Source organism: Populus euphratica, unplaced genomic scaffold (assembly GCF_000495115.2).
Source record: "Populus euphratica unplaced genomic scaffold, PopEup_1.0 scaffold70.1, whole genome shotgun sequence".
Taxonomy (NCBI): Eukaryota; Viridiplantae; Streptophyta; class Magnoliopsida; order Malpighiales; family Salicaceae; genus Populus; species Populus euphratica.
Window position 1 is genome coordinate 425,246 of NW_011499950.1, and position 20,713 is coordinate 445,958.

Genomic DNA, 20,713 nt, shown 5'->3' on the forward strand with positions numbered 1-20,713 from the left:
AAATGCAATTTAAAAAGTACAGAGTAGAAGAAAAATATAAACAAACACTCCCTAAATAAAGTAGAGTTTTATGCCAAATGAACACGCATGGGAAAAGGGGAGTTATTTTGTTTCTAAATAAAACTTATGACTCCACCGGTATTATATTTGGGCATTAATTTAGAGTTGGGGTTTGTTTGGATTTATTCCCATGTCAATAAAGTGCACGGGACAAAACTGATGGAGCTAGAGAAATGAAATAAGCCATAGCCATGGTTCTTCCTTCTGCCAGAAGTGTGTTTTTTAATGTGATTTAAAAAAATATATTTTTATAAAAAATATTTTTAGTTGAGATTGGTTAGAAAAATATATATTTGGTTAAAATTATGGTTAAAATTGAAGTTTAACAAAAAATAATTTAATATGTTTGGTTAAAATAATGTTTTCTAAATTGAGGTTATAAAATAATTAAAAAATATTTATTAATATTAATGATTTTTAATTTAAATATTATAGATTTAACTATTATTATTACATAATAAAATAAATAATATTGATATTAAATATTTTTTTATTGTTCCATTAAATTATGTGTAATTTCATAACATACTAAATATATATTAAATATTTTTTTACTATTCCATTAAATTATGTATAATTTCATAACATACTAAATATATTCAACAAAGACTATATTTTTTATAATTTTTTAAGCACATAACAATATCAGATAAGATATTATCACAAACAAAATTGAAGTTGTGATCAAATTTTACAAATGCTACGTCATTAAGTTATTTCCTTCTAATTTTTTTTAATAGAACACAATTAAAAATTAAAATTAAAATTAATTTTTTTAACTAGGTTAGACTCCGCAAAAATAAAATTGGGATTGTAATTAAATTCTACAAATACTATATTATCAAGCGATCTTCTTCTAATTTTTTAAATAAAATATAATAAAAAAATTAAAAATTAATTTTTTTATCAAACTTAATTTAATATATTTAACTTTAAACCAAACCGGAATCGATGGAACAATGAAAAATGACTCCAGTGTCCATTTAATTAAGTGAGCAATGGAGTTTCACTCTCTACTGTTCACTTAATTGAGTGAACAGTGGAGAGTTTCTATCCACTATACAAAGCAGCAATAATAAAAAGTATGGAAAAATTGTTTCAGTTGAACCTATAGTTTCACTTTATTTTTTGTGGGTTCCACATGTGAAAATACAACCATAACTTATAACCAAACATTATATTATTAAATTTTTTTAAAAAATAGCAATTGCTGCAGAGCCACACACCCACCTAGTTTTAAGACTTTACTCTATGTTTCTAGTCTACCATAGCCATTTCACACCATTCTAATGTACAAAATATTTTTTTAATTAGCATTGACTCTTTATTCTCCATTTTTTTCCAAATTTAAATGAAGCAGCATTTGAACAATTTTCTAAATGTAAAATTATTACAAATACAGTTTAAAATCTAATTAATTGCTGATTTAAAGTAAAATATAGTTCATGAGTTGAGAAAATAAATCTAGGTCAATTTAAAAAAAAAAATCAAAACAATATAATTTTAATAAATAAATAAATAATTGAAAAATTAATAACTGAGTTTCGAATGAATCAAGTTAAGTTGATTGAGTTTTCAGGTTAACTCAAGTTATTGACTAGATCAATCATATATATATATATTTATTTTTTCTTTGATCCGAACTGGTTTAGGCCCTTGATCAGTTGTATCTCATATCAACCCACAAAACTAGTTAAAATTTAAAAACAATGCATAAACATATCAATAAAATAATAGTTTTTTCAAAGTTATTAAATCCAACCTCATCCATTTCTCAACTTAAGATTTGAGTCATATTTTAAGTAAATTAATCTTAGTTAATAAAAGATGATAACATTTTAAGTTAAAAAAATATTATTTTAACTTTTTTAATAGTAAAACCATCTTCACTATATTACAAATTAATATAGCAAATTAATTAATTCATAACAAATTAATATTTATTTTATTTAATTTAAAATCTAACTCAAATTAAGAACTAAATCTATAAGAATTATCGGTTAACCTTATAAGGGCTGATTTAATAACACTTTTTTTCGCACCTTTCTCATTCCATTTTATAGCATCAAGGTTCTAAATTTCTAGGTATGTTTTCTATTCTACGGGAATAAAAAAATAAAAGTTGTCCCTGCAAATTAGTTTTCAATCTAAGGCCCAATCACAATACTAGCCCAGCGAAGGCCCAGCCCATACTAACACCAATTTCAAATCCCACAGCCCCACAAACCTGGCGCGATTTCTTTCCCCCTCTGTCTCTGTAAATCAAAAACCCTAATCCACTTAACCCCCAAATTCTCCCCTCCAATCCCCAAATCAAATCAAGACCTAAAATCTAATCACCCAAAAATGCAGAACCAAAAAAGGGTACTTTGCTCTGAAAATGAAGATCTTGTATCTTACATGCTACAAAAGAGGCAAGAATTGGTAGAAAGCCCTAAAGGGTTATCAGAGAAGTTGGACATGACACTTTCCAAGGCCTATAGCAGTGTGTGTTGTTCAGCGAATCCTATCAAGACCCTCAAGGATTTATCTCAAATCAAGTATGTCTGTTTTTTTTGGATTGCAATTTTGGTGTTTTTGCTGACTTAAAGATTGTGTCCTTTGGGGAAAGTTGTTAGCTTTTTGGGTTTTAGGGCATGTTGGTGGGCACTTGATATCTTTTGAAAAGGGTGCGAGAATTAATTTTTTTTAATGTATTTAGGTGCTGAAATCTGAAAAAAGATGGGGAATTTTCCCTTTGAGTTTAGTTAACTGGTCTCTCTTTGTAGATATGTTGGAAAAAAAAAGCCATGCATTTTTTTGTTTTATAGTGAAATGGTTAAAAAAAATGGAGTAGAGATGGGAAAGGTAGATGCAAAAGCTTTGAAGTGAATGCAGACTGGAACTCTAGAAGAATTCTATGAAATTGAGTGCTAGCGTGAACATGTGTGTGTCGATTGTTGGTGATCATATTTTCTTAAGATTTCATTGTCTGAGAAAGTAAGGGTTTTCATGCTTACTTGCAACTACATGATTATATTTCAATTTGTGGGCTTTTTTTCTTGGTAATTTGAATTGATGGAAAAGTCTACCTTTTGTGGAATAACTTGGTGGTATTTTTGTACAGGGGTGTAGGTAAATGGATAGTTAGGCTAATGCAAGGGTTTTTTGATAACGGTTCAGGGAGTTCTGAACCAGAAGACTTGACCAAAAAGGGTATGCATGATCACGTTCATCCAATGCTGTTTATCTATCAGTTCACTTGGGTCTTTGATTTTCACTGTCCTGATTAGCTATAACGTTTTAGTTGTTTAGGTAAGAGAGCACAAGTAGCGAAACGTTATCTGCCACAAAGGAATTCTGTGTCATATGCCTTGCTTATAACCCTGTACAGGTAAACAGACATCACCTTCTCTCTTTATGTTTCTTTATTCCTTTTTTTTCTTTTTTGAAATTTGATTTGAATATGTTATTGGTAGGGAGACTGTAAACAGTAAAGAATTTATGCATAAACAGGAGCTTATTGATGCTGCTGAAGTGAGCGGACTTTCTCGGGCACCAATTGTGTATGTTGCTGCTGTTGTTGTTATTATTATGCATTTAGATATGCTTATCATATTCTTAAATTTATTTTTGAAGCTCACTGATGCTTCACTTTCTGGTTTGTGCTTGGTTTCTTAGGCCAGAGAAGGGGAAAGGGAAACCTTCACAATTTGGAAGTTCTTCAAGGGAGTGGTACAGTGGATGGAGTTGCATGACGACATTGATAAACAAAGGATTAGTTGTTAAATCAAGTTGCCCTGCCAAGTATGGCTTTTCTTTTTGTATTTCCATTCATCCTTTTCATCTAAGGTCTATAATTTGTTAAGTAAGATGGGCTTGAAACCAAGCAGGAAATTAAATTAGTTGGGGTGGATTGACATAACTAGGTGGGATTAGTGGCCAGGTTTCCACAATTAAGCATGTATGCTCTGTTGGGAAGAAATAAAAATGTAACCTATTTATGCTTTATTGCTGGTTTAAAGTTGTTTAGGTGTGATGTGATAGGTGACATTTGTAATGATTGGCTATTGCTAGACAATCTATGTCTGGACTTTGAACTCTATGTCTTTGCTGCACATGCTCTTAGAAAAATGCATTTGAGGGTTATTTGGGCTGAGGGCCAATAAGGAATGGAATTTATCCATGTGCCATAGACTTTCATAAGATAAAAAATTGTAGGCTGGCAAAAAAAAGGAAAAAAGAGAAAGACACAGAACACTATTTTTTTGGATACGTATGAAAACAACGCCAAAAATTTGTGTTTTTTTACTGCATAAGTGGAATGTTTTGCAGATCTTGATTGAGTGGTACTTGGTTCAAGAATGGATTCAAGGTTCAGGACTTGAAAGAAAAGAGTCAATATGAATTTATCAGTGAGATAATTTGATGATGCCTCATAGTGGCCTAATTAGCAAATGCTGATTAATTATGCTCTGTGTGCATGCTAGTGAACATGTCTCAAAAAGTCAACATTTAATGCTTGGATCAAATTCATGAACGTGAATCTGGTTCAATTAGTTAATGCTTCATTCTTCTTCCCTGCTTATTGATGCTTTCATTGTAAAATTGGATGAGCCTCTGTTACTTGCAGATACATGCTGACTGAAGAAGGGCGGGAAACAGCACGTGAATGCCTCATTAGATCTCGTATGGAGGATCCTGGAGATAACTTGGCTAATTTAGAGGGGGCTTCCGATCTGAACATGCTTAATACATCAGATATGGAGCTTGCTCGCCCTGATTCAGCTAGGGGAGCGACATTTACATCCATTGCCTTAAGTAGGCAGAAGAAATCAATAGATGTTCCCCTTGAATCACTTGAGAGGGTGTGCCTTCTTTTCTTGCAAATCTTCTTTAGTTCTATATCACTGAATGTCTAAACCTCAATTGTTAAGCCTCTTGAAAGTCTTCTGCCCTTAGCTTGACTGTAGAACACTGCTCACCATTTATCTCTGAAAAATGTTTTAATAATAAAAAAGCCTGAATTTTTACTGTCCACCGATGCAATTTCTTTATTTTCAGTCTTTCATACCATACATCATTTCCAAGACTACCAGTAGTGATTTGTGGGGTCACTCTTTGAAACTTTACCTTTGCTGTTTGTGTTCATTGTACAATTTTGTTTTGGGGTGCTATGTAACTCTTTCTTTTTCTTTTTTTCTTCTTGGATTTGGATTTCCCATTCTGTAGTTTATGCGCATGGGGTACTCGAAAGAAAAAGTTCTTCTTGCTTTTACTGAAGTCTCAGAAACCTCCCAGTACAAGGAGATATCATCACTTTGGCCAGCTGTTCTGTGTCATCTTCGAGAAGATCTCATTTATGGTGTGCATTCAGAGCCTCAAACTCTAACAGAAGACTTACAATCAACATCAACTGCTTGCAAATTTTCAAATGGTAACAAGTATACCTTTTTGAATGCTATTATCAGTCCTGTTGAAAATGTGGAAAAAGTTTCTTATCCAACGCTTTGTAAACGTCCAGGTCAAGTTGATCCTGCTACTAAGAGCAATCAAATGGGTTCCAATTGTGATGGTCAAAATATGCCAAATCTAGCTTCTGCATTTTCCACTTCCAGATCATTTTCCATGAGAGCCTGCTCATCATCTGTATGTGCACATCAAGATTCAGTGTTTTGTTTTGTAGCATTGTTGATGCAATTTCTTTATTTTGCAAGGCATTGAATATCTTTGTTTACTTTTGATGGCTAGCCATCCTTAATCTTGCCATTATTCTTTAGGAGCATGCTATGAAAAAGTCTTCTTTGGACCGCTTGGATACAAATATGAATGTTTTAAGTTTGCCACCTCTGAGCTCTGGGGAGAGATTTGAGGATGTATATGAAGTTATCCTAATATTGGATGATCGAGAGCAGTTTGCCATTCAGTGGTTAGCAACTTGAAACTGAAGCCTTTTTTGCTCTGCCCAGGACATTAATTCCACCGCTTAACATAGGTTTTAATGTTGTCTTTAAATCATATAATTACTGTTTACCTGTCAGCTTTTTGTTCTTTTGGTCCTGTGTGGGTTCTAATTTCATGCTATTTATGGTGGTATGGTTAAACATCTATTCTCGATGCATTAGCTTACTGTGTTTGTCCTGCCTGTTTGTGGTTTACAGTTCGAGGGGTAGGAAACTTATTGAGTGCATTTGCAAGGAGCATAAAATCAAAATACAGGTAGGCTTGTTTGATCTTTTTATGAAGCTTCAACGAATAGCAAGGTGTTACAGTCACCACTTGTTCTAGACTGGCTTGTGTTTTTGCTGAAAAATATGTAAATTCCTGGATCCAATAATTTGCAACAAGGTCTGCTTGTATAAAATTGTTGTAAGGTCCATGTAATAGCACTTTGGCTTGGTAACTTTGATGGATTTAACAAATCAGAAAAGTCATCATTATTAAAAAAGGATGAAACTAAATTTTGCAGTTTCTGTTATTTCTACTGTGTGCTGTGGAAAATGTGCACGCTTTTTCTCTCCTATTCAGCTAAGTGTTATGGATAAAGACATACATTTTGACAATTCCACAGGTTAGGCGGTTACCAGTCGGAGATGGAATCTGGATAGCTCGCCATAAATATCTTCTCAGTGAATATGTTCTTGATTTTATTGTTGAGAGAAAGAAAGTTGATGATTTGCGTTCTTCAATAAGGGATAATCGTTATAGAGATCAGAAACTGAGGCTTCTTGTACGTCATTTTCCATCTCAATGTTTCCCCTATGAATTTAATGTGTTAATGATGTTGTTTATTGATATGATGTTATCTTTTGCTCACTTTTTCCTTATTGTATCCAGAAAGTTTCTTACAGTAACACAATATGAACATCGATAATCATAGTTTTGTGAAGTTATTTCACTAACCATTCTGGTAGTTTGACTTTTTTGCCTTTGACATATCTTTATCACCATGCTTTATGTTGAAATTGCAAAATGTCTCTAGTTGTCAATGTAGGTGTTGACTTCATGGTATAGAGCCATAGCTAGGTCAAGTTGGTTTGATATTGTTGACAGAACATGCTTCTTTGACAAAGGGTATGGATTTGTTAGTACATGCTATCCTAGCGATAGCCGAGCCAAACACACCTGGAAATTGCATCTGATAATCTCCGGCCATTTCCCTTTTATCTGTTCAAATTCTGAAAAAACTCATGCAAATGTTTTCTTTTTTCTACAAAATTCACAAGAAAGTACTCCTAAATATTTGATAATTTCTGGTTAATTCCCTTGTGCTATCTAAAGATCTAGGAAAACTTTCTTGTGAATTTTTTTCTTTCACAAATTGTAACGGTTGTTTCAAAGAATTCCTTGGATAGTTATCTATTTGTTTGTTCTTTCAATGGATTTTGATGAGGTTTTGGGGAATGTTGATGGGATTCAAATTTGTGAATGTAATTAAGTTCTTTCTATGCAATTACGTAGGGATGTTGATCATTTCAAATCTGAATAAGCAAAAAGCCTTTATTACAAGCACCATTAATTAAAGCAAGGAAATTATTCTTCTTGTTTATTAGTTATTACACTCATTTTTCCCTTATTAGTTCGTATTTCGTTTCTTTTTCTATAATTACCCTGTTTCCTGTGATGTGAGGGAACTGGTTCTTTATGAAATTCTCTCATTGAATTTGCTAGTACAGCTTTCCATTCATAGCACTTTACTTGTAGTACCTCAGTTAGATTCAATAATAACAATTTTTATAAAATTTGCAACTTGCATGTCATCAGAGATGTGGAATCAAGAAGCTGATTTATCTTGTTGAAGGCGATCCAAATTCTTCTGAAGCTGCTGAAAGCATCAAAACAGCGTAAGACTTTTCTTTTATGTAACAGCCAGTTCTTTCTGGATTAAATTTCTCTTTTGAATTGCATATTGGGATACTCTGATGTTGATGTGGGTTGTTGAGATGCTCTTGAAGCTGTTAGTGACATTTTTTACTTATCTAAAGATACTGTGATGGCTTTTAGATTCTTTTCTTTTCTTTTTTCTTTTGGAAGGAAAGCTTGTTTTGGTTGATAAAGCCAAAGTAACAATAACCTACATTTTCCGATGTTTTATGCGATGATGTATAGTCTGATAAGGTGGCTGTTATTTCTGCTGCATGTAGCCAATTTGATTAACATCCTACTCTACTAGTTTAGTTGAGTAATAAAGGGTAGTTGTTGATTGTATGGTACAGTTATCCATTTCTTTCTGGATTTTGTGATGACTGCAGCCACGGACAATTCTAAATTTTACATTCAATAGCTGGGAGTGGTTGTTGTTTTCACTTCTTGTAGCAACAATTTTTTCAATACAAAGTTCTGATCATTTTTAACCCATTTTCAACAATTTTTGTGATGCATTTTATGCCAACTAAAGTTAGGAAGTTGTTATTTTCCAAATTATAAATGCACTTATCTATATTCTTCAGAGTGCTTGGGATTTCATATGCTTTTGATCTTCAATTGTTTTTACCCTATCATCTGCAGCTGTTTTACAACAGAGATACTGGAGGGCTTTGATGTTCAGAGAACAAATTCCTTGCGCGATACTCTGAAGAAATACGCTCATCTTACTCAGTCAATAACCCAATATTATAGTTTACCACTGCCTGAGGACCAGTCCAAAAGCACCAGGGTTTGTCCTCCATTTGATGAATTTATCAAAAGGTGCCAAGATCTGGACAAAATGACAGTTAGTGATGTATTTGCCATTCAGCTCATGCAGGTACTAAATTTTCTTGTAAGAGTTGCACATGGAATCATTTAGATGAGTCCACTTTCTATCAAGGAACCCTTGAGCACACATACATAAAGACTATTAATTTATTGGACACTGCTGTATATTTGAAAGAAAAATGTTTATTTGTTAATCATTTAATTTATTTTTTCAAAATTTGGTCGAGTGAATTCTGATGGTTGTTTCTTGAAATCATGCATGAAGGTTCCACAAGTGACCGAGGAAACTGCTGTGGCTGTTCTGAATTTGTATCCAACACTTCTATCTCTAGCCCGTGCCTATTCTCTTCTTGTAAGTGTTCAATTCCTATGGGACTTTGTGCAACAAAATAAAGATAATCTTACTGGTTCAGTTTGGTTTTTGAGTTAAAGAATCAAGGAAAATCCACCTGGTCACAGGAATTCTTACATAACTGTTTGGGACTTTTGTTTTCTCCCTCAACAAAGTTTACATGAGAGCTGAAAAGATAAAAGATAAAGTTCTTACCTCCTACAATGCAAGTGATGAATTGCGTGGTTTTTTTTTTAATTTTTATTCTAGAATATAAAATTATGAAGTCTTGCGAGGAGTCTTTAGGAACTTTTTGGAAACCCTCGTCCTTGATGGAGCAAGGGTGTGAAGTGTGAACCCCAGGGCCTGGTTGACTGCAGTATTATTTACTTGCAATTTGAGTCATCTACCCCCGCGTTTTCTTATTGTTTTCTCTTTGCCTTTGCTATGTCTTAGTAGTTATTTAGGAGCTGATTCACCCATGGTTAATCTAACTCCATTAATCGTCTGTCTTTGAAAGGATGGTGATGTTTCTGCTCAAGAGGGCATGCTTAGAAAGCAGAGTAGCAATGCTGTCAGTGCAGTTGCCAGTAGGAACATCTTCCAGTTAGTTTGGGGAAAATGATCATTGACTTGAGTCTTGTACCATCAAAATAAGAAACCGTATGGCATGAATAAAATCAACCTGCTTCATTTGCTTCCCCATATTCTTTCATTTTTTCCCCGCAATGTAACCAAATGACATGAATGTGTTTTCATCTTCTTTCTGAGCAGATATATTAACCGTGCTCTGCACTTAAAGTTGGAGCACCATTCTGCAAAATTCATGGTTGTAATCATCTCTTATCCCATGTTTAGATTCTTGTCTTTGTAAAGCTGAACATGTGATGAAGCTTCAACAACCACTGATTTCATAAGAAAATCAATGAATTTATGTGATTTATTCCATGTAATGTCAAACTCGATCTCATCTAAACTACATGAAAAAATGTTATAGGTTTTGAATGCCAAGTGGTCGCCATTTGTATGATCAACCTTACCAACCTGCAGTGGTTTTGCATTGGCAACCTAATTCTGGCCTCGTGATAAACGAATGTTACATGCATGTATTTCATTTGTGATTTGTTTGATGTTGCTCTAGTCATATCCAAATTGCTTTAAACAATGATAAATCGAGAAATCCAACCTCATTAAAGAAGCTTTAACACACAATTCAATTCTTTTATCTTTGAAATGCGATTGAAATGTTGGAGGCAATTAAGACTCTTGGAAATAAAGATCACATGGAATTATAACATTACATTTATCAACTCACACAACAAGTAAATTTAAAACACGACAGTGATCTGTTGGTGATATGTTTTTGTTTTACGATGCTGTTAGTAAAAGTAACCATAACATAAACAGTGTAACAAAGTCCCACCTATAATGGATTATTTTAATTTCTTCCCTTTTCTTTTTCCCATTGATTTTCATCTCAATCTTTCATCTTACCTTTGCCGTGAGGTCTCTTTTTATATTTGAAGGGGGCTTATGTCTGCACATGAGTATTATAGTACATGTTTTTATATTCAACTTGCATTAAATTTTTCAATATTTTTTTTTTATAGTACATGTATATGATGATACATTACTTCTTATCGGCTAGAAGACGAGGACCATTGATCCCCTGTTTGATATTATGTTTTAAAAATATTTTTAAAAAAATTTAAAATTTATTTATTTATTTTTTTGTTTTAAATTAATATATTTTATATCTTGTCAGATTATTTTAATATATCGACGTTAAAAATAATTTTTAAAAAATATATAACTGATTATAATTGTACCTAAAGTTGTAACCATGATGGGTATTTATTATCCATGAATCGTTAGTAATAATAAAACAAAAAGGTAAATGAGAGAACATTACCATAACTTAAAAATAGTTATATAATAAGAGTAATCAAATAAACGTAACAAGAAAAAAAATGAAATTTGGTTCGTCATCATTGGAAATATTAATTCGTAAAATATTTTTCATTCACAGAAGCCACTTAATTTGAAAACGAGCTGCTTTCTTAATTTTCATATTCAATCCAATCACATTTAAAAAAAATGTTTTGCTGTAATGGTGTTTAGAAATTTATTAGATTTTAACTAATCCAGTCGAGCGGGTCGGTCCATTAAATAAAAAAACTCTTCCAGTAATAATATATTTTATTTTTAAGACTCGAATTCAAGACTTTACTTAGAAAGAACAAGTATTAAATCACTTAAATCAATTACTTGGTGAAGAATTGATAGTTCAAAAGTATCTTCTAAATTTCATCAAGATGAAGATGTAACAGTTGACTTGGACAGTGAAAAAAACTTTTATTTATAATAAAAAGACTGAATATCATCAAGAGCTGATCACTGTCAAAAAATTGAAAACCATCAATGAAATATCCTGTCGACAAGTAACCCTATTCCATCAACAATGTAAATGTCCGATGGAGTTACAGATGAACACATGATGTTGGGCAAAGTTTTATCGGGGATTTGATGTTTATCGGGGATTCTGACATAATATCGGCGCCGAATAAGTAAAATCGATACAATGTTCGTATAATGGATACAAGAATTTACATCCTGTATCCTATCCTATCTATTTTTCCGTTTGGTGATGCGGAAGCTGTCCTGTACTTGCCTGGTATTTGCGTTCACAAACTGAAAAAAAGTGAAAGATTTGAGTTAGATAAATTGCATGAAAAAAATTTCTTTATTTATTCATGAGGTTGTGTATGCTGCTGACCTCTAAGTTTATGTCTTCCTTGGTGGCATGCCCTCTTAGATAGCCAAAATCAGAGATTCTTGTCAAACTCCAACTACCAGGCTGTTCACAGGAACGCAGACAATATTATAAATTTATTCGTTAACAATGCAATAGCATGCCATTAATGAATAGCAGAGGAACTCGGAGCAGAACATTCACATTTAATCTCAGCTGTTAGCAACATTCTAAGATATGATTTATAATGTGAGTCATTAGTTATTTTTTATTAGAAAAAAGAACGAGAATAATTTGATTTAAACTAATTCTGATATTATATCCAGACACGTACTATTTTAATTAAAAAAATTAAGCTGCAACGAGGCCTAAAAATATGATCCATATTGTTCTTTAACAACTATCTTGTATGCCATGCACCTTCCTCTGCTATTCATTAACTGAAAACATTGAATTCAATTTACCAAAGAACATGGGTGATCGGCTTACTTTTGAGAACTTGGTCAAACTGAAGCCTGCCATACCAATAACTGCCTGCACTGGAGCACTGTAATTGCTGTGATCGTATGTATCAATACCATTTCGATCTTTTGTTGGCATGGCCAGACAATTGCTTTGATAAACAGAACATGTTCTCTCATAATTGTGAACATGGCCAAAGAGAGCTAGATCAACCTGGTTCATGCACACAACATTACTGATTTAGAGAGCAGCAAAATATAGGCCTAGTTGATAATCGACCAACAAATCTAGCTAACCTTATGCTGCAGCAGTAATGGCTCTACAGCCTTAGAAAATCTGTCGTCGAGGTTAAACAATCGATTAGTCGATGAGGAGTACATTGGTCTGTGCCTGCACATGATTTGTGAAAGTCTTTAAATCTATATCCGAAATCTATCAAAACCTGGGCACATGGTTTCATATAAATAATGCTAAATGCAGCTTACCCAGTAAAAATTAGCCAAGGAGTTTTTGATCGATCAACGGAACCCATATCCTTCGTCATCCATTCATACTGTCAAGAGTCCCAAATGTCAGTCACTCAGAGTAGAAAACTGAAGATCATGGAAGGTTAGGTTTGGCTTTACCTGCTCAGAATTCTCAGTCCAATCATGCTCGGTGGAAATGACTGTAAAGTGGATACTTCCTTGTTCTATAGAGTACCATGGTTCATCCTTTGCTGGGGTTGGCATTGGAAAATAAGTCTCATAAGGAACTCCACATTCTCCACCTGAGTCAGGGGTTATGTACACAGATCCGGAACCGATGTAATCTCTGAATAAATTTATACAGTGATCAATCCCTGAAACACAATTCTGACACTGAAAAAAGACACTCAAATGTTCAAGTGAAAACCTTTCATGGTTTCCGATTGCGGTCATGTAGGAGACTTGAGAAGCCATAGGACTTATGAGGTGAAGGAAAAAATCCCATTCAACCAGAAATCCTGTTGCATAACTTATGTCTCCAATGTGGAAGATGGAGTCTACATTGCCGGATTTTACCTCATCGGTCACGGCTTTAATCACTGAGAGAGATCCCGGCTACATGATCACGGATTATGAACAGTGGTCAATACATTATTGCCATGTATCATCTTTGTTTTCCTCAACTTATATATGATAACATTTTTCGATTTCTTCGTTACATTTCATTGTATTCTACCTGGATGTAGTGTTCGACAGAAGGATCAAGAGGGGCTTTCCCCATATCACCAAATGCAAGAAACTTGAGCTCATCAGATCCTCCAGCAGGTGGAGTTCGAAACTGGATTTTATCACTCCAGCCAACGGAATCACTTCATAGGAAGAATAAAGGCCAATTAGCTATAAATCAAAATTTTGGGACATATTCAATAGTTACCTTCCATATCTGTAGGAGTACGTAGTTGAAGGCCTTAGTCCTGTCATGACTGCTGAATGAATGTACCCAGGGTCATGCCACCCAAAGTCCTTGGCAGGACTTGGAAGCTATGAATTCCATACAATTCTCAGAAGATTCAAAAATCACTACATAAACGTTTTATAAACCAAAGAAATACCAAAAAATCAGAAAAAGGAACTCACTGCACATATCATCTTGCGAAAATGTTTTTGCTGTTGATGTCAGTGTTTCTCCATCTCCATATTGTACTTGTTGAGTCTCCTCACTCCCACTAACCCATGTTAATCTCATCTGCGACATAAGCAAGAAGCTTAAACGTCAATTGTAGCAAAAGCAATGCATGAAACTCCTCAATGTCAGGTAGCATTTTATTACCGTTTCGAGACAAAAAAGACGAAGATATATGAGACATTTTATTTGTTTTTCCTGTTTTGAAAAAACATAAATTCACTCCAAAATTATTTCAGAGAGAGATTTATTTTATATATTTGGTTTCATTCTTTTAACAAAATATATTTTTATCCTTTTTGTATTTATCTTTTTATCTATCGTAGAATACTAATCAAATACAATCTTACGCACCGATGTTGCTGTCGAATCTATGCTTGAGATATGCCCACGTAGTGGCTGGTTTGGATTGGAAAACTTCATTGGGCCAGAACTTGTTAAAATGCATGGAGTTTCAAATCCTCCAGAAAAGAAGACAAACTCAATATCGGTCCTGATATTGATGACATGAAATGATATTGTACCACTGCAAGCCGACACTTCACAATTAGTATTGTTGTAGTTCTTGCATTCATGATCGTTGTACTCCAGATAGTCTGGATCATTGCTCACATATTGTGCCTGCAATTCAAAGATTCAAAGATTATAATTATACGTTCACTCTTAATGTTATTTTAGGCTCATAATTTGTTTCGGATTACAAGTTAAACAGGCTAAAAAAAGGAGCACCCACCCTTTTAACAATGTCATGGGATCTACAAACTCAATCGATCACATCAATAAACTGATCAAAATAATAATTAAAAGAAGCTGTAGCTAGCAGGCTGGTTTTAGAATCAGAATATGGCATAATTACCTTAACAGGATAATGACAAAGTAGAGGGAGTTTACTAAGATCACCAGTCTGCCCATATCTAGATTTTTTGAGAGGACAACTCTTGACACTGCAATATAGATATTTAGAGACAATATATCATACGTCAAAACAACACAAAAAGAATTCCATGATACACAGTAAAGGTATGCTAAGGAAAGATTAAAAAATAAAACTCAATTCATGTGCATGTCCACATGCACATGTACGAACTCTTACTCGGAATCAGAAGGTGATATCATGGCAACCCAGTCATCATCCGAAGGAAGAAAAACTCCGCTGACAGTAACATTGACATATTCATTGTCCGACAAGAGGCTGTTTTCTGAGCTAACATTGATTCGAAGGTAAGGGCTGGGGTGAGGACACTGAATTAAACCTCTTCTATTTAGTACTCGAAAACTCGATATTGCTGTATAATTTTGGTGCACGATGGCTGATCCTAGGACTGAGGGAGGCAACAAATAGGAAGAAGAGAAGGGAATGAAGGCTAGAAAAATGATGAAAACGTTTAGAATGGTCAAAGAAGAAGTTGCTGAGGGTTTCATGGTGAAATTATTTTGTGATTTCCGAGGAATGATCATCCAACTTGTGTTTGATTGTTGTTAGGTTTTGTACTTGGCGTGTCATTTGTAGTACTGGGATCTCGATGGAAAGAAATCCTACTTGTGTTTGTTAGTAGTTCTAAGGTTTTGTAACTAAAAATTAGGGTTAGTCCAAGTTCCATGTACCAACATTAAATTCTCTCTTAATTAATCAGATTTTAATTAAATTATATTCAGATTCTTAATAAATTATTTATAATTAAACAGTGTACTTACAGAAAAATGTATCTCGTGGTATTTGAATCTTAAATAATAACGTGGGGCGTAAGCTTCCTCGCCATTGGGGCTAAAGCCATCAATGGTAGGTAGAGTATGTAAGTGGTTTTCCCTCCGTGTATGCTTTCACTTTCCAATGAAATTCAATTTGGAGTGTAGTGGGTTGATGATCATAGTTATGAGCCATTTCATACCATGAGACCTCCTGATGCAGAATCGTTTTTTTTTTTTTTTAAGAAAATAGATATTTTTTTTTTATTATGATGCTTTTCTATTTTAAGGGAATATCTTTTCTAGTTTTTTTTTATTCAATATTATTAAGATTTGTTTTTAGTATTTTCTATAAAAAAAGTTGTAATAGTTTTTTTTGGCAAGTAGAGATATGAGCTTATGATTTTTTTGTTTATTTTATATTTTTAAAGGTTTTGACATCTAACAAACCACTTTATTCTTTACTCTTGCTTGCATTAATTAGTATTAGAGCCCCGCAACCATGGTTATTTTACTTTGTTGTTTGATGTAGAACAACTATAATTGAAAAAAGCTATATAACAAGGTGTGTTTGTATAAAAGAAAAGATTTCTTCATGAAAAAAAATCTCCATGAACTACTTTGTTATTTTTGTTGGTGTCAATTGATATAAAAGCTCAATAATTTCAGGTTATTATTTGCTATATATTACAATTCTAAACTATTTTGTTTATTGTGGGCTATTAAAGAACCATGACTCGAAAAAAACTCAATGATCATTAATGATTATTTTGCTATACTATGTGCTATAGAAAAACCATAGCTAGACGAGGATGATGCATAATATAATGTGCTTGTTGAGAATAGTACAAGGAAGTTTTTTCTCAAGAAAAATAAGTTAAAAAACTAGTATGTTGTTTTTGTTTATATCAATTGCTATCATTTGAAATTTTGATAGAAAATAATGAGATGAATTACACAAAAATATTGTATTAGAGATCTACGATGAGGTGAATTACGTATAAAAAAATGTTCATGATAAAAAATAATTTTTAACTAGAGACTGAACTCGAAGACAAGGTTTTCTCAACTTGGAGAGACTCAAGCAAGATCTTTTATATATATATATAGGAAAATAGATATTTTTTTATTTTTTACTATGATGATTTTTTAGGTTTTTTATTCTATTTGAAGGGAATATTTTTTCTAGTTCACTTTTTTCTATTAAGTATTATTATGGTTTTTATATTTTTCTATATAAAAGGTTGCAATAGTCTTTCACAAGTGGAGGTTTAAATACATAAATTTTTTTTTAAGTATTTTAATTCTCCTCGTATTTATGGTGTTTGTTTTTGTTATTGAGAGTTTTGAAATACAACAAATCTCTTTATCTTTTATTTTTGTTTGCATCAACCCGTATTGAAGCCCAATAATCTTTAATGATTATTTTATTTTGTTGTGTGCTGTAAAATAACTATAACTGAAATAAATTATAAAACAGAATGTAATTATATAAATGGAGATGAGAAGTTCCAAGAACTAATTTGTTGCTTCTGTATGTATTACTTATAATAATTGAGGTTGCATGACCCTTATATTAGTTACTATCACAAGAAAGCCATACAATTGTAATTATGAAGTAAAGAGTTTTCTTAACATGTCTGTTCATCAAAACGACCAAACAACAAACAATATTTTTCAAGAAGGAAGTAAATCAATTGTCAGTTTTTAAACTTTTTTGTGAAGTAGTATTGAAGGAGCATGTTCAAAAAAAGCCAAATAATTTCTTTCCACCATTTTAGATTTTTCCTTTCATAATTCTAATTAGTTTATTGACTTCTCATTGCATATATAGGTTTGAAATTATTGAAAAAAAATAAAAAATTGCTTAATATTCAATATAAACACAATCTTGAGCAAGTCGGAGAACACCAGGTCGACGAGTCAAAACATACCGTGCGGCATGCCTCCCTAAATTCCTGAAATGTCAAAGATTGCCTAAACAAACTGGCTGAAAGCATGTGGCTTTCTAGATTATCCCTTCCCATGTGTTCTGTAACCACTAGCTCCACCCTTGTTTGTTTAGTCTGATTAGTAATAATTTAGATCGGTTTAACGGGTTAATCTAGATTTTAGATATGCCCGGGTTTCATGAAAAATAAAAAAAGAGTTAATTTTTAGTGTTACTATTAAGATTGACTTAAGACCTAATCAAAATCCATTGAAGCTTTTTTTTTAAAAAAATTGAAAGTAATAGTAAGCATTATAGTAAAATCGAATTCATTAAGTTGAGCACTAATTTGCGCTAGAATATACTAATAGACGACACAGAATGAAGGGTTGCAGAGACAAAATACAAGAGAATTAGAAAGTGGGATCACCTTAGATGGGCTTTTTCTGTCAACCAATATTTCACTCTTGCAAAGCGACTTAATTTCTTCTTTAGCAAGGCTTATCGATCATACAGTTATGAACACATGGTGCGACAGCTCAACAGGATTGCAAGTCAGCTGATAATCCAGATATGCAACACCTGGAGAACCAGTTAGTGAAATTGCATGCCTCCTCTCTTCAAGTCATCCTTTCCAGAGGAAAAATGAAATGTAGCCAGCACCTTAACTATTGCCAGAGTTCCAGCTACGTACTATTATACATGCTGTATAATGCAATTGATTGTTGAGTTAATTATAACTTAATTAGTATTTAATCAGTAAATAAACTTAGTTTTGGTGTGTGAAAACTGCTACTTCTGGTTTATCAACTGATCAGCGTGATTGAGTTAGAAAACAACAGGTGTAGTTTTTTTTTTAATTAATATTATTATCCCTTTTTCATTCAATCAAGGAAATTTATTTGATTAGAAATATGAGAGCCCCCTTTAATTACATGGGACATTAGAGCCCGATTAAATGCCCAAGCCCAGGAGTGAAAATACAGAAAAAAACCCGTAAAATCAAGGACTCGTATTATATTTGCAGGGATGCACCAAAAGTGCTGGGTGGAGTTGTCTCCAATACCTTTCCTCCCCTCTTATGCTATTCGATAGTTGTTAAGCTCATGATTCATGGTTTTTTCTTTTGTGGTTGGATAAAAATACAAAAATTATCTCGATACTAAACAATATCTGAATATGAACTCGATATCTTTTATTTGGATTTGGATATTCGCAATCCTCTGCTAGTTTTCTTAGTATTTTTTTTTAAGGATTCTCATTACCCTACCCAGATAAGAATGGCAAGTAATTAGCCACTTGATCTTTGGCAAAGAGTTGAAGTTTGTCTTATTTTTGGGAGTTTCTACCTCGTGACTAAGGCTAAAACGCTAGATCATCAATTGAAGACAAGGGCCTGTCCTCTTCAGTAACCCTTTCTTTCTCTAGTGCCAAATATTATTCCTTTCTCGGACACCACCAAGCTTAGCTCAACAAAGAGAATCCATCCAAATTAAGATGAAAGAACTAGCCAAGCTCCTTCATCACATCACACACCATCGTGGGTCCTTCACGTTTTGTCTTAAATCTCCACCTCTAATACAATCTCCTAGGTTTAGCTGAATTTCTGGTCCTTCTCCTTGCTAGTAACCATGCCAGGCTACTACGGTACGAAATGGCAACTGAATGCTTTCCCTTGAAAACACCCCCACTAAACATTGTCATGATCGATAAGCTGCATTTCATAGGAAAATCTCGAATTTTTTTTCTCTTGTCTTTCTAGCTCCTCTCACAAACTAATCTAAACAAGAACTGCCAAAAGAATATTAAGCGTTTCTATGCATACAATCACATGCTTTCTCTACCAAGGATAATAACTAGACGTTGAACTTACAACCCCCATGAATGAATAATGGATATCTGATCTCAATTTTGTATTTAGCGAGTGTTTTTGATCGCCTTTTGACCCTCTGCTACTAACCTATTCTGAATAATTTGATCAATATGACCAAACCTAGTCAACTGATTTTTAAAATTTCTCTCTTTATATTCATCACTAGTAGTTATTATGAAAATAACATTGGACTTCTCTTTTTCTCATACCCTTACAAAAAACATGGTACTCAACAATATGATATTACATGGTCTTAATTCCTTTTCTAGATAAAATAAAGCAATGCTTGTAAAAGAATGAAAGAATATTGAATGTGTGTGGTAGATTCAATGAACTTTCTTTGTGCCTAAAATTAATCTCCAAAAGTATTCATCAATGGGAAGTGGGAACATCCCTCAAAAAGGAACTCACGCACAAGGGGAGCCAACACATAGACCAATGTAGGTCATTGCTATTGTCATTGATTCCATCATCATCACCACTAAATAGACAAAGATCACACAAAAATAAAGTGAGAAAAGAAGAAAATAATTAACAATTAGGTAAGTGGGTGCATAAAAATATTGCTGTAACTTCCACTTACATGTATATTCAGCTTCTCACAGTGATGATGTGGTATACCACTAACCTCACAAAGACATGGTCTATCTTTGAGGATATGATTTTATGAGATTCATCTATAAAAAAAGAGCATTTAGGGACCACTAGAAATTAGTCCCCAACTTATATATATAGTTATTAAAAATCCAATCCTAAACCTCTAGAATCTTGCTAATTTCTCCCCAAGCTTCCTTTGGTTAAGCATGTTTTCATCATCTCTATATTTGTATTCTGCACATAGAATTGGCATCTGAAGCTCACTTTCCTCTGCTCTCACCATTGCTATAGATTGAATTGAAAGAGGAAGGAGATGGTGATACAATCGGATAACATCAGTGTTTTAAATGACTTACAACTAAATATAACTAATGAAAAGCTCTTAAAGCTCCGTTTAGTAACGTGATTTAATCTGTTTTTATAAGTGTTTTTCACGTATCAAATTCATGCTTTTTATTAATGGATATTCGGCCTTAAACATAGAATAAATTGAACGTTTTGAAAAAATAAAAATATATGTAAGTATAGATTGAATTGGATAACATTAATTGTTTTTTAGAGTTGATATTTTGAACTTATCTTGTTATATAAAAAGAATTATTCAAATTATCTCCATATCTCTATCCAAAATTTGGATACCCCTGTAATCTAAAATTCGTATTTCAACAAAGATGACACTTGAAATCAATATCCATA

General features: G+C 33.1%; 1 protein-coding gene and 1 pseudogene across 4 annotated transcripts; one reads left to right on the forward strand and one right to left on the reverse strand.

The window, feature by feature from the left end:
- Positions 1-2,307: 2,307 nt before the first annotated feature.
- MUS81 (Restriction endonuclease, type II-like superfamily protein) lies at positions 2,308-10,078 on the forward strand. Of its 4 annotated transcripts, none has more exons than XM_011043833.1 (15): positions 2,308-2,600; positions 3,167-3,255; positions 3,355-3,433; positions 3,519-3,605; positions 3,721-3,846; positions 4,673-4,907; positions 5,272-5,688; positions 5,820-5,968; positions 6,201-6,258; positions 6,611-6,769; positions 7,804-7,883; positions 8,548-8,785; positions 9,002-9,088; positions 9,588-9,730; positions 9,842-10,078. In XM_011043833.1, the coding sequence occupies exons 1-14, from the start codon at positions 2,407-2,409 to the stop codon at positions 9,690-9,692; spliced, it is 2,103 nt and encodes a 700-aa protein (XP_011042135.1). In that variant the 5' UTR covers positions 2,308-2,406; the 3' UTR covers positions 9,693-9,730; positions 9,842-10,078. The 4 variants fall into 4 exon arrangements, with proteins under 4 accessions (XP_011042135.1, XP_011042136.1, XP_011042134.1 ...); XM_011043834.1 differs by having other exon boundaries at positions 5,272-5,476; positions 5,564-5,688; positions 9,588-10,078; XM_011043832.1 differs by having other exon boundaries at positions 9,588-10,078.
- Positions 10,079-11,573: 1,495 nt separating this feature from the next.
- On the reverse strand, positions 11,574-15,353 carry LOC105137936 (probable inactive purple acid phosphatase 27; annotated as a pseudogene).
- Positions 15,354-20,713: the final 5,360 nt, after the last annotated feature.

What these genes read in the sequence shown, in the direction of transcription:
- MUS81 (XM_011043832.1), top strand. Translation starts at nt 2,407, where the DNA reads ATGCAGAACCAAAAAAGGGTACTTTGCTCTGAAAATGAAGATCTTGTA. An exon ending in AAGGATTTATCTCAAATCAA is followed by an intron (nt 2,601 to 3,166) that starts GTATGTCTGTTT and finishes ATTTTTGTACAG; the next exon opens with GGGTGTAGGTAAATGGATAG. An exon ending in TTGCCATTCAGCTCATGCAG is followed by an intron (nt 8,786 to 9,001) that starts GTACTAAATTTT and finishes TCATGCATGAAG; the next exon opens with GTTCCACAAGTGACCGAGGA.